This window comes from Lutjanus erythropterus, chromosome 2 (genome assembly GCF_056507025.1).
Source record: "Lutjanus erythropterus isolate fLutEry1 chromosome 2, fLutEry1.hap2, whole genome shotgun sequence".
NCBI classification, from domain to species: domain Eukaryota; kingdom Metazoa; phylum Chordata; class Actinopteri; order Lutjaniformes; family Lutjanidae; genus Lutjanus; species Lutjanus erythropterus.
The window spans coordinates 21,877,171-21,892,647 of record NC_139318.1 but is presented as its reverse complement, the minus strand read 5'-3'; the positions used below and the strand labels follow the sequence as shown (position 1 = coordinate 21,892,647).

The window sequence follows — 15,477 nt, the reverse complement described above, 5'->3', positions numbered from 1 at the left end:
ATGAAACTGCTCACAGCAAGGCCTGGTTATTTGATTATCTTGAGTAACCAGGTCATTATTTCTGGAAAGAGACAATACTGTTGAGTTTTTTAAATGTATTTTTTAGGGCTTTGAGCACCATAAGCTAAGTCTCACCTAGATCAATTAAAGTCAAAATGAGGTAGACAACTCTACAGGATGGATAAATGGATAAATAGCACTATAGATAAGAGAAAAAATATGGATTTTGATTTTGGGGTGAAATGTCCCTTTAAACCTTGATTTCATACTTGATACTGTCTTAAATTGCCAAATGATGCATGCAGCACATTAGGAAAAATGGGAAACAGTTTTTAGGGGCTATTTTTTATGATGCAGACTTTTATATCACACCAACCCATATTTTAGCCCATATATACTCTATCTGTCATTACTCTACCTTCCTTCACAATGGTATCCCTCTCTGTTCCATCAATCTTCTGCCGTCCAATGATGTAGCTGGTGGCGTCAGCAAAGTAAATGAACTCGCTCTCAGCATGGAAGTCCAGAGCTCTGGGGTTCATCAGATTCTCTATGGGGATCATGTACTCATCTGGCACCTTCACATTCATGTCCATACCCCTGATGACCCCTGGGCGACCTTTGCCATAGACCAGGAAGAGCTCGTGTTCAGGTTCTGCAGCAAAACAAGAAAACAAAGACTGCGGCTTAGACCTGAATTTATCAACAGATGCAGTTAACTCTAAACTTCTTTCACCTGCCCGTATCTTGTTGTTTAAAGATTTCTGTTGATGAAGAATCAAAAAATTAGATGCTGACTCATGACTGCTTTTTCCCAAAATAATGTGTATTGACTAAAGAAGCAAATAACATGCGAGATCAGCAAAAGACCTAAATGAAAATTAAGTGTTTTTCAATTGAGAGGCAGGGGAAGAGGAGGAGGGGTTGCCTTTAGTTAAATCAATTGTGTCATTTTCAAGGACAGTTTATTCCTAGGAGGTAGATCAATATAATGCTGTTATTGGTTGATAGAATATTAAAACACTTCTCAGAACAAGCTGAATCAGCCTGACAGCGAGGCAGACTAAGTTATGGTATTGCTCAGCTACTTTGTTCATAGCTCTCTCCCAGTCTACAGCCCAGGGGAGAACCGCATCCCTGATCCAACCTTGGCTGCCCTTGGCTTTAGGTCAACAGAGCTGAATCACTGCAGCTCCCGAGTTAATACTTAGAGTGATGCTCAGAGCACACACACACATCAACTCTGGATGTGGTGAATCTATGCTACAGTGCAGAGGCTCCAAAACCTTTTTTTGTTAGACCTACCCCCCACAGGCAGCCCTATCCAGTGAGCTTAGAGAGTGAATACATTGACACCAACCCCCCAAAAAAGAGGTCCAAGTGTGCTGATGTGATAATTAACTGGATTTCATGTGATAATGCAATTTATAGGAAAGTATACAATAATGTTTTCACATTATTGAACAATGTTGAGGTCAGTTTAGTTAAATTTGAAATGTATTACAACCACACGGAGAACTAAAAGCTGGATATTTTAACCATATATTCATCACTGGCTATTGCAACTGTTTACTGATTACTTGTGAACCATTTCATTTCCACATTTTAACCATTTCTTTTAACAATTTCACCATTTATTCATTACCTTATCTTCATATTACTTTGAGCTAACTGTTTCAATTGTGAACAATTAGGCCGAAGCTGTAGCTAGTTCTACCTAATGTATGTATTCTTTTTGTCCATTACTTTAGACTAACTCTTTCAACTGTACATTACTATTTTGACCATTTATCATTTTAGCTATCTATTTTCTACATACCCCATGGCCCCTGTAGAACTACCCCTGGGGTGCAAGTACTTATTGTAGGCAATCACTGCTACAGTGGGTGTGTGAACGTCTTTTGACAGGTATCTTACAGTACCTACTGGAGCTTATTTGCAGATCACTTGAAAGAAGATGTGCTGATTAGCAGCCGCTGAGACAAAATAATTGTTCCATTACACTAACAGTCTTACTTACTTTTGCAGGACTTGCCATCACTGCCCAGGCTGAATCCAGAGCGACAGCGGCAGGTTCGGGTCTTGTGGCCGTTCCCCAGCAGACAGATGTCCGAGCAGCCTCCAGCCTTCCCAAACTGGTCCACCTCACATGCATGGCTACGCACTGGGAAGCAAGTCACAATAACAGAAGCATCAATACAGTATTCAGATGTGCTTGAGATATAAAGGTGTGTGTGTGTGTTGTGTACCTGGAGGCTGGCGTCTCTGGTGGTAGACGTGCAGTGCTCCTCCTTTATCCACCCTAGTCACCACTTGATAGTCAGTGCTGTTAAAGCGGTTGACTTTGATCACACTGGTTTTAGGCTGCATGTTAGCATTGTCTGAGTTGGTGGCGTACAGATAGTTCTCGAACACAGTCAGCCCGTATAGGTGCTCGATCTTAAAGAGGGAAATGGAAAGTGGGGAGATGATAGAAGGGTGGAGAGAGTAAAAGAAAGGGAGATGGTATTGAATCCAAAGTACTAAAAATCAAAAATCACAATTGTTTATCTCATTACTCAGTGTGAAAGGTTTGATGTGGGCTTTACTGACAGATATTTCTCCTTATTAAATGTACTACAATGAGTTTTAACTGTCATGAAACAGTCACAGTTTCAGTCACACTACTGATGCATCTATATGGCCTACATAAGCAATCAAAGCCATCAGTAGGAAGACTGGCTATTTCTATGTAGTTATTTCTAATGCCTGTCACTAAGTTGGATATGAAGACAGGAAAAGCCTATGTTTACATTTTCCCAGGCAAAGTTAGAGTGAGTAGTATGTTGGCCAGCTGAAAATAAGTAGGAGAAGATTTTTCTTTACATAATATTATTTTTTACATTATATTTTGTGGTTTTGGTGGTGGAAACGCTACAGCTTTTGTCCACAGGGGCCTCCAAAATCAACACAGTATTAAAGTTCCTTCTAGCCACTTTAACTATAGGCCTACATGTAGTGTGGCTAAGAATCCAGACTTCTATAAATGACCTTTAACTGACTAACAGTTACACAGTCACTGGCATTAGTTGCTGCCTTGCTTATACAGATGCTGTGTAAGCAAAAATACATCAGTTTTATATTGAAGTGTGAGCTAACAAAGTCTGATGAACATTAATAGCCTGCCACTTTTTGGTTGTGCAAACAGGCACACTCCTGCATCACGGTCATGCAACATGTTGTCTTTATGCAAACTGAGCCTTCCTATGGTTAATATAAATTCAGGCACTAATTCATGATTATGTGCCCTAATATATCTAAATAATGGACCACAGTGTAACAATGCAAAATTGCAACAATGCCACTACCAGTTCATTATTTTCTATAACTGGAAACCTTGGAGTTTATTATCACGCTAATACCTGGTGAAACTTGCAGGTCCATGTCTTTTCTTTAGTCATTTTCCCATGATTAGTTTTAATTTATAAGTGAGTGTTAACTGGTGATGTAGCATGAAGTAGAAGTATTGTTTCCATGGTTACCTTTGATAAACCAAGTGCTGTGTTGCAGAACGGTGGTTCAAGTGTTTACCGGAAATCTTTTTGAGGTATACTGACACACAATTTAACAGCCACCTGCCTTTGTTTCATAAACTAGTACTTTCCATGGCCATGACACAAAGTGGTATTATGAAGTAATGAAGTGTCTGGCAGCAGCGACTGAGACAAACCAGGAAAGCTTCCACTGCTCCCCACAGACAAAATTCACAGACAAACCAGAGTCTATCTCACAAAATCAGGAAGAAAAGCAGGCAAAGGAAAGAACTTTCACATCTGAGCAGACATAGGCCAGTGACTCAGTGTCCCATGAGGCCATGTCTGCAGCAGCATAAAACCTGACATGTCATTGTGGTCTATCACAGCAGGCTGTGTGGAGCTCACTGGGCCATAGAGAGACACAGATAAAAAGAGGCTATCATCATTGGTTGAAGGGAAATGTTCAGCTGAGGTGACTCAGGGAATGGAAACCTATGAGTATTTGACTTTAAGGATGCATGATTATGCACTATTTCACCTTTACTCAGGGCTATAGCAAAAGCAAACCAGCCATGAGGAAAGAAATTGTTGCACTATTTGATTTCAAACACTTAGGGTTTCAGATGGCTGTAACTATTTACTGCCCACATCAAACCTGAATTTTCCTTCCTAACACCAATTCTGACTTAACTAAACAGCTGACACCTGTGCGTTAAAAAATAAAATCTCAGAGTTCAATCCACTCTGCAACAAATCTGTTTTGTTTTCCCTGCAAACCCAGAAGAGTTCAGTCCAATCAGCTGGCAAGAAAGAAAGAAAACTCAAAAAGTCAGCTCCAGTTTTTAACACAGTCCCCTGCAAAATCAAAACAAATCAGTTTGAAATACGAGAACCTGTACTTGCCGTTCAGCGAGAGATTATATATATATATATATACACCAGGTACTCACTAGGGGTGTCTCAAAATTTTAATATTAGATCAGTCGATTGAAATGAGCTTTCAATGTCAAAGCTCAAAATCAAAAGTGGAATCTGTGATTCTCCCAGTATTTTTGTTCTCTCCACTGCCCCCTACTTGAGCGCATCCGCCGCACGCCTGAAGGAAAAAAACACCATTTGATAGATGACACAGCGTAGCTTACTGGTAGCCTGAAGCTGCACTTTTCACTGCCAGAACTAAAGATGATTGACCCTCACTGCCCATTGTCGTTACACTTATCTAGCAGTTCGCTGTGTGTTTCTGCTGCATTTATCCATGCTAAGTAGAGTTTCACACAACTCTGCTATGGAGAATGCAGGATAACGCTGTACTACACCAGAGTGAGGACTTGCTATTTGTCTTCTGTGACAGCAAACACAAACCACAGCCTTTCAGTAACTATTGTGCTTATCTAGCCACAGTATGGTTGACTAAAGTAACTTTACTAACCCTTATAGCCAGAAGCAATTTTCTACAACTGCAGCAACATGCTGGCAACAGGATTTTGAAGTAAAATGTATAGGAATTTGAAAATGTAAATAACAGTAGTCAGGGCATAAAGCTAATCGATATGTTGATCTTTACAAATCAAGACTCAGTAGTCTTTCACAATGACATAGCTGTCAGTGTTGGAAAAAAATGTATAAATCAATTTGGCATTTTCTGATATTGATATTGATAATGGAACAACCCTAAAAAGTTTCCTGAGCAGCTTTGAGAGGTCTTGACAAGCCTTAATAAACACAAACACTCTTAATAAAACAGCCCAAACTCAGCACCATCAATAACACACCTCCTTTTAACCTTTACCTGAAGGATGTGCGTGTACTAATGCTCTATCTCAAGCGAGCACACACACAAAGCAAGAGATGGTGGTTTTTGTGTGTGTGCGTCTGTGCCCTTAGGGTCAGTGAGTAAATGAAAGCCATTAGTTCTCCACAGATCACAGTAAAAGCCATGGTAACACATTTAAGAGCCACCGTGCTTCATCAGCGCTGCAACATCAACAGCCTCCGTATTAGACACTATTAATCAGCTGCTTTAATGAAAAGGAAAATGTCCACCAGCTTCTCTCTGCTCATAACTCACTGGGCAAGAACACATTACAGGAGCACACCGGAGGAACATAAGGTGTATTGTACAGCAGATATAGAGGGAACTCTAAGGCACACTTGAGTTTTTAGAGCATTATGAATAGCATGCACAAGTAAAGCGAATTTAAGAGAGATTATCTTCCTGCTAATGGGAGATAAGTGGGAGTGCGGCGCCTCCAGTGCAGCTGTTCTCACCAGCAAGCCTTGGATGATGGTGTGCCGGTTCTTGCCCTCATAGTCCACCACCTCAATGTAATCCAGGTAGGCATCGGCCCAGTACACCAGCCTGCTGACGAGGTCCAGTGTGATACCATGGGGGAAAACGATCTTACTGTCCACAAGCTTGGTTCGGTTCTGGCCATCCATGTCGCAGCGCTCCACCTTAGGGATCTGGCCATAGTCTGTGAAGAATACCTTCCTGTGGAAACAAAAGGATGAGACCTGAGGATAGATGGATGGATAGAGCAAAGGATTTAGAAAAAAAAGTTTAATTTTCAGCCCATCTGGCTTTGTTATAATTGATTGAGCGCCCTTATTTCAAAAAATGAGAAAGGTAGGAAGCATTCCTAAGGGAAGACAAGCAAGATTAATTGTGTAGGTCATTCAGTGAATAATGATGAATATTTGCTGAGGTTCTGGACTGTTTGTTGGACAAAACAAGATGTTTGAATCTTCAACTTGGATTATATATTCTTTCTGAATATTTGTAGTTTTACAGACTATAAATGTATTTAAAAGCAGGCCTGAATCATTTTAGGGGCAAGTTCACTTGGTCTTTGGTGGCGGGGTTTCTGAGGGCACACGGGCCAAATGCCAGGGCAGCAAGGCCATCAAATAAAATAATCATTTTAAGTCATTAAGTTAAGATGATTTTATTTTCATTAAAAAAAAAAATTTAAATTTGTTAATGCTAAGTACAGGGACAATGGAGTCACTCAGAGGTAATGGGAGGTAGTCTAAGTAATGATGTTATAATAAACTATATATTAAATGAGTAAGTATCTCAAAATAATGAGGCACTTTCTAAAAATAGTCATTGAATAATTGTGACAAAGTTTGGAGGTAATGGGCTTTCACGGGGAGAGACAGCACACGGACAGCAGCAAGAAAAAAATACAGACATTGTGGAGATGAGCATATGTAATGTTGATCTCACTGTTTGTCACTGTTAACAGAGACTCCAGTCTGCGGTGTAAACCACAGAAATGCAGAATCACTTTAGGCTTCATGATCAAAAAAGCTTGTTGACACTTCTGTCCATACTCATAAGGTCCCTTTCCTGTGCTCGTCCTGAGTGATTTGTCACTGCTGTGAGTCTACATTACACTTATACAGTTGGGTTTTCCAGAGGTTCATACCAGGTTCAAAATCTAACCCACCACTGGCAATGTGTGCAGTTTCACTTCTGCCAAATCACTATCTCAACTAAAGACACTAAAAAGTGTATTGACATGAAAGTGGCAGAGGAGGAAACAGCAAAATGTTGGCCTTATGACCCACAAAATGTATTGTGGATCATAAGGCCAAACCGAGGGAACATAGCAGATTGCTGCGGCCTTTACGACCATGACAGCTGTAATAGCCACTGTGAAACTCCTGTCCTGCTTACAAGTGCAGCATCACATTCTGGAGAAAGATAGTTGATTGTTGATGTTGTCAAATTAGCAAGTTTGGTGACTTGAAGATTGTTCATTATTGAGTCTCACACTGACATATTGATGCTTTGGGATTGTCCAAAGTCTCTTGTCACAGGCTACATTTTCTAAAGCCTGAAAACAGAGCCAAGAGGAGGAACAGAAGTCTAATTCTCTCTCAGACCACTTGAATTACATTATGCTTAAAAGTTATTATGGAACTTTTGTCCAGTGATGCCAAAAATAAACTGACTACCCCAGCTTAAAGGAACACATTTCCACTGTAAACTGATTTAGAACCACAACAGTATGACAGAGCGTAATTATTTTCATGCCTCATGTTTTTCACTGCTGTCAAAACAAAAATTGTGGCTTATTTATAGCTTCAAATAACAAATCATGCTCAGAGCCCCTGCAAATGTGTTAGCAAACAACATCTTTTTGGAAAAATGTGTGCTGAACAAGTGGGAAAACACATTCCACACTATTTCATTCATCATTTATTTTGATATTCTACAACAGAAAACTAAATCTCACAAAATCCTGTCATAGTGGAGTAATTCCACAACCAGTTACCAGCAGATGAAAGAAAATAGAAACATAATGATGCTTTTTTGTTTGATGTTTTTTTTAGGATCACTCCAGTAAAGAGTCAGTGTGGGATTTCTGGCACGATTTGTGGTCACTGATTCAACAGTGCAACAAAGGATGATTTTTGCAGTTATACTGTTGTTATTGTTGCTTTTCTCCCCCTCTAATGACCACAATGCAGAAAAAACAACTACAGCAAATCTACCCGACCTTATTACTGGAAGAACCAATTACAACTGAGAAAAATACGTGGGATGAAAATAAAGTGCAGCAACGAGCAAATGTGTGCACACACATGCACATGCATTCTCACATTCAAGCAGTTAATTTTTTTCCAAACACACACACACACACACACACACACACACACACACACACACACACACACACACACACACTCACGCAAGGATCTGCGACAGATATACACAAACTTTCAGGAACCGAGTTGGAAATTTGGGTCATAAGAGAGCTGTAACAAAAACATGCATTTACACTCAAAACCTATACAGTCAGCATACCACAGTGCAAACACAACATCTGTACTCAATTACTACAATGTCCAAACCTCACGTTAGCCTTTTTGCCTCATTTCAACTTGCAGTTTTAAAGTTGGGTAACAAGAACAGATGACAGAAGAGACTGACGAGAACTCCAGTCGCTCTCATGGGACTGTGAATTTGCAGGAAGTACTTAGGCTGGGTTGCACTGACAAGCATTATTTTTTTGACCTGATTAAATCATGATTTAACTTTATATTATTTGTAACTTTTACACTAGCTTAAAATGAAGAAAGATTAAATTTAAAGCCCTCTTTTAACCTCAGTTTAGTTTGGGGTTTTTTACTTTATATAATAAAGTAATAATATAATATATTTAAACTTACACTTGAGGAGGTTTAACTTTTTAAATAGCTGCCTTTTGAGGATGAATGGAGAAAAAGTTACAACAGGAATAAAGAAAGGGGAAAAAAGATAAGGGAAAAGCTCAACCCAATTAAGTTCTATGATCCATTTCTTTTATCTTTTACTCGAGTTCATAATTCTGCCAACAAGCTTTTTTCAAAGGAGAAATAAGAGCTTCTCTGCTGAGCCAGCATGCCAGCTAACTAGGCTAACTAACTTTTTAGCTAGCTAGCAAAAAATATAATGTTGTTTTTTACCTTTTACCAAGCTAGCATACAATATAAAGTTTAGTAAACATTTTACCTGGCTATCCAACAATACAAAGTTTAGTTAACTTTTTCCCTAGCTAGAAAACAATGTAACATGTTTTGTTGTTGTTTTATGTTTTAGCTAGCTAGCAGCAAACAATTCAACATTCAAGGAATACAGAGCAGCCAAAAGGTAATGGTTTCCACTCTTCTTTTATACTTACTAGGTCCAGACACCACTCAAATTATTTTTCTTATTTATTTATTTTAATTTAAGTAAGAAAGCAGCTCCATACTGATTAAGCTCTATGTAATTTCAGTTTACATAACTAAACTTAAATTTGCTCAATTGAGATTAGTTTTTAGTTGGATTTACTCATTTTATACCTAGTTTGGTTAAACTCTGATTAGAACTAGATTAAATTAATCTTTGATGGTGCAACCCAGTCTTAGAGGAGGATCTCTGGATGAGTGCATTTAAAAAACTAAAAGATATATGTACCCATCTTTGCATGGGTATTTATGTTTGAGACAGAAAGTGAAAGATCAAACTGACCCCATGGTGGGGTCCAGGGCGATGCCTTTAGGGTTGTACAGCTCCTGGTCCAGGAGGGTGACACATGTCTGCCCGTCCTTGTCACACACGAAGATCCTGTCATCCACGTCATCCACAAAGTAGAAGTTTCCGGTGAGCCAGTCGATGGCCATCTGCTCCACATCTGGACAGAGAGAGAGCAGTGGGGGTGAGGAGGGGTTGAGATGGGACAAAGGAGGTGCAGGGGGAGGCAGAAACAGTGTTTTCAGTACTTGAATTGCTTCATTTTAACTGGAAGTGAACTTGAAGTGTGTGTTGTTGTTGTACATACTTGCAGCAGATAGGTTTGAGGTTTGAGTCAGAGTCATATAAGGAGGTAAATTAGTCAGCAATACTGTATAGCAGCTACTTTAACAGAAACATTCGCCAGATTTCAAGTCTGGACTTGGGGCAGTTTGCTTGTCTGACAAAAGAGATGACAGCCAGTTCCAATTAGCAAGTGTCTAGGTAATGCATCTGTCATTCAAAGTCGCTCAGACAGACAGAATATGAGACAGGCCGCCCGATGCCTCGAGGAGTGCGATGTTGCTGTAGCTGTAGCTAAGCGACGCTGGGCGTGTGGTTTCCGCCGCATTTATTTCCCAGAGGCTCAGCTCACGGGGAAGACCAGTGCCCCACCCATCGATGAAAATCACCTAGATACGTGCAAATGGCACCACACATGCATTTTATGGAACATTTGTGCCATAAAAAAAAAAATTCAACAGAGACGAAAAGCTGGAAAAGTAAAAAAAAAAAAAAAAAAAAGTGGAATACTGCTGTTCTGCCCAAACTGTTCTGAATGTGGTGCAGGACCTCATAGGGAGGGTCTGAGAGAGGAGAAAAATAGTGAAAAAGAATAACACGGGACATACCCCTCTCCCTGGTTCCCTAATTCCCTCCTCTTCCTTCCTTTCCTCAAACACAAGTTCAGCCACACTGAGACTGAGCCAAGGATTGGAGACAGAAAGCTATTGTCAAACCTGAAGAAGATGGGAGGATACTAAAGGTCCACAATGACCAAGTTTTTCCCTTCTATGCTATTTTATACCTACTTACTATATCACTATATTTCTATTATATTGTGTATTATACAGGAAAATGTTGTGTTTTTTACTGTACACACTAAATATATTTCATAGCTGGAGTTACAAGTTACTTTCTACATGTCATGCATAACTATGCATGCATTACAGCTCTATAACTATCTATGGCTCCGTTTATAATAGCTGTAACATTAAAATTACACTGACACAACAGTAAGAATGATCCCATAATGTATAACAACATGTCAGTGTCAGAGATCTTTCTGCCTGCATAGTTACTACTAGTGATAACAATGCTATGAACCTGCAATAACAGTTTTTTAGGGGTTTTTTTTGGTCTAGTTTCAGGCAGCACAAACAAGATGTGAACATAACACTGATATATATCACCTTTTAAGTTGTTGTTAGCAAACAGTTGCACCTTTTTCACACCCAGTATAAACTGAGTAACAGTAGCATTTACTTTCACTCTTCACTAACTGCTCAGGCAAATATTCTGTTTTAGTTGCTACATGCTTCATTGTTCACCTTCTAGCTAATTGCTTACTTTGTCTGTCTGCCTTTGGCTGCTAGGCTTTTCTTTTAAAATTGGCTGAGGAGCCAAATAGTTAAAATGCATGCAGCATAACAACAATGTCCACCGATTGATTCCAGTCAGGGACCTCTGTTGCAGGTCTTTCCCCACCTTTAACTCCTTGCATTTCCTCTGTATATTTATTGTGGTTATCAAATGAAAGCCAAAAAAAACAAAAAATAATATTTGTAAGGTCTTTGTCGAACCAAAATAGTAAAGTTATGGCTGGAAAATCCAAACAATGAGCTCAGATTTTACTTCTCATCAAGTAGTTTTGCATTGTGGATTTGCTACTTTTACTGATGTGACATCATGACTCTGTGACCACAGTGCATAGCTACTACTGCCATGAAAAACCTGGTTTGTACAGTCAGGGTTACAGACTTTCTCTCCACCTCCCTACACCTCTATCATCAGTGTTATTCATTTGCCAAAAAAGAGACAAAATACACAATAAACAAAGTTTAAGATGAATTTGCCTGATAATACTTTTTTCAAATGTACTACAGATATTACAACAGTAGCATTATCTGATTCTTTTGGCCACAATAGTGAAAATCTGATATTGTGACAGCCCTAATCTCCAGTAGTGACCATAGTAGGCGACCATTAAATATTAATATTAACACAAGGAATGAAAACTCTACTTCTGCATATGATTGAGCTAGAGAGAAAGTGTGGGGAGGAGATCTTCACAAGCCGCAAGATTTGTATTTTCACAGCTGCCACAAGCTCTGCTCTCCACTAAACTATCCACACACACACACACACTGACTCACACACACACTGACTCACACACACAGACACAAACAGCTCAGATACAGGGCTAATGCCGTGCAGCAGGAGTCCTCAGCCATGCCATGCTCAGTGTTAAGGGTGGAGGTCTAATATGGTGGTATGTTTACCAGGGTGATCAGGTCACAGAGGTGATTTAGGGCAGACCAGGGGATCGATTTCTCAAACCAGGAAAGAAAAGCTTTGGTGGGGGAAATGACAAAGCAGATTCCTCTGCTAAAGAGCGCAATAAAAGTGCTCCGAGTGAAAGCTTACCAGCTCTGGACCAATAAATCTGACTGTAATTCCAGAGGAGACCTCTGTGTTTAGAAAAACTGACACATTTTTCTGTGCAGCCTCAGTAGCACTGGGTGGAAAACACTTCAAAAACATTTTGGGTTTGAGTAAAAGCGAAAAACAGATAAAAGAAAAATGCAGATGGGAGGAGAGAAAAGGAAGAAAAAGTGAGGAAACGGACAGAGAAGAGACGAAAGAGGGATGGAGAAAGAGAGATCTGATTTCCACTAAGGAAACTTGGGCATTGTGCAGCAGCATTTCTGAGGTTTATAGGAATCAGGGGCCGTATTCCCAAAGGTGCTCTTAATTTTTAACACAGAGTTCTGTGTTTAAATGCTTCCAGCTGCCCCACAACACACTGATTCACTGATTAAGCAATGGATAAACAAAAGGGGGGGAGAAAAGAGGAGATTGTGCAATATCCAAAAAGTTTACTGAAAGAAGGAAAAAAAAAACGTCCACCCCTCTGCTCACATTTTTCCTCCACCACTGCTAAACAGAAATGGCTCCAGCCAAAACTTTTCTATCTCCTCCCATTCTCCCTCTCTCTCCTCCTCCATGCATCATCCCCCTATCCCTCCCCTTTGTCTGTTCCCCAGAGGTGGAAAAACAGTCTGGATTCATTAACTGCAGCTCTGTCTGTCTCAAACTATGCTATAAAAAACAACACAGCATAATTGAAAAAACAGAACCGGCTGCCTTCTTCATTTTTTCCCCCCCTGCTCTCTCTAAACAACTTGTTTTCTGCGTGTTTTCTTGTTCATCTCTCTGCTCCCTGCTGGTCTAAGAAAAACATCAGCCAAGTGGATGTCTACATAATGTATTCAGAATGTATAGCTAAGTGGAGCAAAGGCTGCGTTTTACTCCAATAACTATATGTATGAGGACAAGCGAGGGGCATAAATCTTCACAGGCAGCCGCTGATCGTACTACGCTGCAAACGCAGGGGATCAATAGTGTAGTTACATCAGCAGCATTACTTTTAATGGAGCTCATATGGGCTTGATGCCTCTGAACTGTCACTTTTACACTGTGATTGGCGCTTTAACACCATCCCCCATTTCTCTTCACCAACCTCCTGCACTCCAAAACACTCCTTCAAGCATCTGGTGAAGGCGTAACACTAGAAACACAAAGGCAGTGGAAGACAAAAAACAAAAAACAACAACAAGAAAGATGACTTTCAGCTCTCAATGTGGTTCTGTTAAGATCAAGAGTTCATACAAAGCTAGAAGGGAAAGAAAGAGCATCATTCTCTGGATTAAAGTGTTAACTAAAGACTAAAATACAGTTTGGAGTTAATGCCCTATAAAAATAAACTGTTTGTTTTAACTTGAAGAAGGTATTCCGGCTGCCTTAAAATTTTAAGTTGACTGAATTTGACAAGTTGAGGTAATTTTGTAATGATTCAAAACAAACTTTGCTTGTCAAATACTTGATTTTAATTACTATTACTACTATAATATTGATATTACTTGATATTCATTCAGTTGTACTTGAGAAAACATGTTCAATAAGCTTAAAATATCACATTGAACCAGCAAATCTTCAGTCACACTGACAAACAAAACAAACAAGTTTCATTTTAATTTTCTCAGTTTTTAAGTTTTCATCATACATATTCACACTATAGAGAAGAAGGTTCTCTGAAGAGTCAAACAATGCATGCTGGGAAGCCTGCTAATCATGTTTCTTTAGAAACTTAATTTAGTTTTAGTTTAATGAACTCTGAACTTAACATTTCAGTTAAACTTTAAGTTAAAATAAGTGTGTTTCTGACATGCTCTGAAGATAAATACTAGATATATTAAAGAGAGAGAGAGAGAGAGAGAGAGAGAGAGAGAGAGAGAGAGAGAGAGAGGTTTAACACTGAATAATGTGTTGAATGGAGAGAAGATTTGAAAATGTGCTGACTGGTTCGCCTTTTAACAGCACATGACCTCTTAAGGAGATTTCAGGCCAGTGTCTGTGCTAAGCAGCGCACTGTAGCTCAGTGTGCAGGGGAAGCAGGTACTGTAGCTCTTACAGTACACGAAGCAGGGAGGTGAGGCTTACAGAGACCACTCTGGGTTTAGCCCTCCTGTGCATAGTGTGGAACTTCGGCAGCATCTACTACTGAATGTGAATCTATCTCAGTTTCACTGTGAGGCTTCCTGATGGGAGAGCTCTCAGCAACCTTAAATGAGCAAGGGATTAAACTGAATTTCAGTCGGGCTATATGCATTCAATGGATGTTTTCTGCTGCAATAACGTATTCCTAACTGCAGTTTACAATGAATGATGTCCAACAAACACACAGCTGCATCTGAATATGTGTTCTATAGAAAATAATGAGAAAATGATGAGAGAATGCAAATTAGATGCGCCCCTCAAAGTAATTTAAAAATGTTTAAGATTCATTGTGTATGCACGACTGGTATTGTTACAATCCAATTTTCATCTGGATGGGATTGCCATGCTAAGGATGGCAACGTCAGTCTTGTCTGTCACTCTGTCAATCCAACACTTTGGTCCAGACTGAAAAATCATAACAACTAATGAATGGATTAACAGGAAAGCGGGTACCTCAGGATGAACTGTAGTCACTTTGATGATCCCCTTACTTTTCATCTAACGTTTTAAGTTCATTTAAATTTAAATTCTATATTTATTGTAGGTTGCCAACCAACCTATTTACAGAAATCATTATTAATATGCAATGTCCCTGATAAAATAAATAAATAAATGGCTAGATGGATAAATAGATAAATAAATAAATATTGGTCCAGAACTTTGGTTTATAACTAAATACCAGTGGAACACATCCCCATCAGTGTTTGGTGCTAATTAGCAACTGTTAGCATGCTAATACACTTAACTAAAATGGCAAACATTATACCCTCTGAAAATCAGCTTGTTAGCATTGTCATTGTGAACATGTTAGCATGTTGACATTAGCATTTAGCTCAAAGAACCATTGTGCCCAAATACATGCACTGTGTTAGCATGGCTGTAGACACTTGGTCTTGTATTAGTAAAATTAATATTGCACAGACTGCAATATGCAAATGGTCACATAAATTAAATCTTGGCTCTAGCAGCTTTATATATTATTCAAATAAACTGAGGTATATTCCATGTTTTTTGTCTAAAGGATAAATATGCAACACTGACAGCATGTGTTTAAAATGGCTACTGTAGTCCAAATTCAAAATATTGGACCAGGTTGTCTCCCTGTGGCCCAAAGCTCAGGACGATGAACCTACAGCT

General features: G+C 39.3%; 1 protein-coding gene across 2 annotated transcripts in view; it reads right to left on the bottom strand.

Moving 5' to 3' along the window:
• The window catches only part of LOC146331533 (low-density lipoprotein receptor-related protein 1-like), a 147,308-nt gene that overhangs the window by 72,305 nt on the left and 59,526 nt on the right, over positions 1-15,477 (bottom strand). For both annotated transcript variants that reach the window (XM_084732587.1, XM_084732578.1), the window contains exons 7-11: positions 9,520-9,682; positions 5,784-6,006; positions 2,250-2,439; positions 2,021-2,164; positions 419-655 (exon numbers count right to left, since the gene is read on the bottom strand). In XM_084732587.1, the coding sequence (XP_084588713.1) occupies positions 419-655; positions 2,021-2,164; positions 2,250-2,439; positions 5,784-6,006; positions 9,520-9,682 (957 nt within the window). The remainder of the gene's footprint in view (positions 1-418; positions 656-2,020; positions 2,165-2,249; positions 2,440-5,783; positions 6,007-9,519; positions 9,683-15,477) is intronic.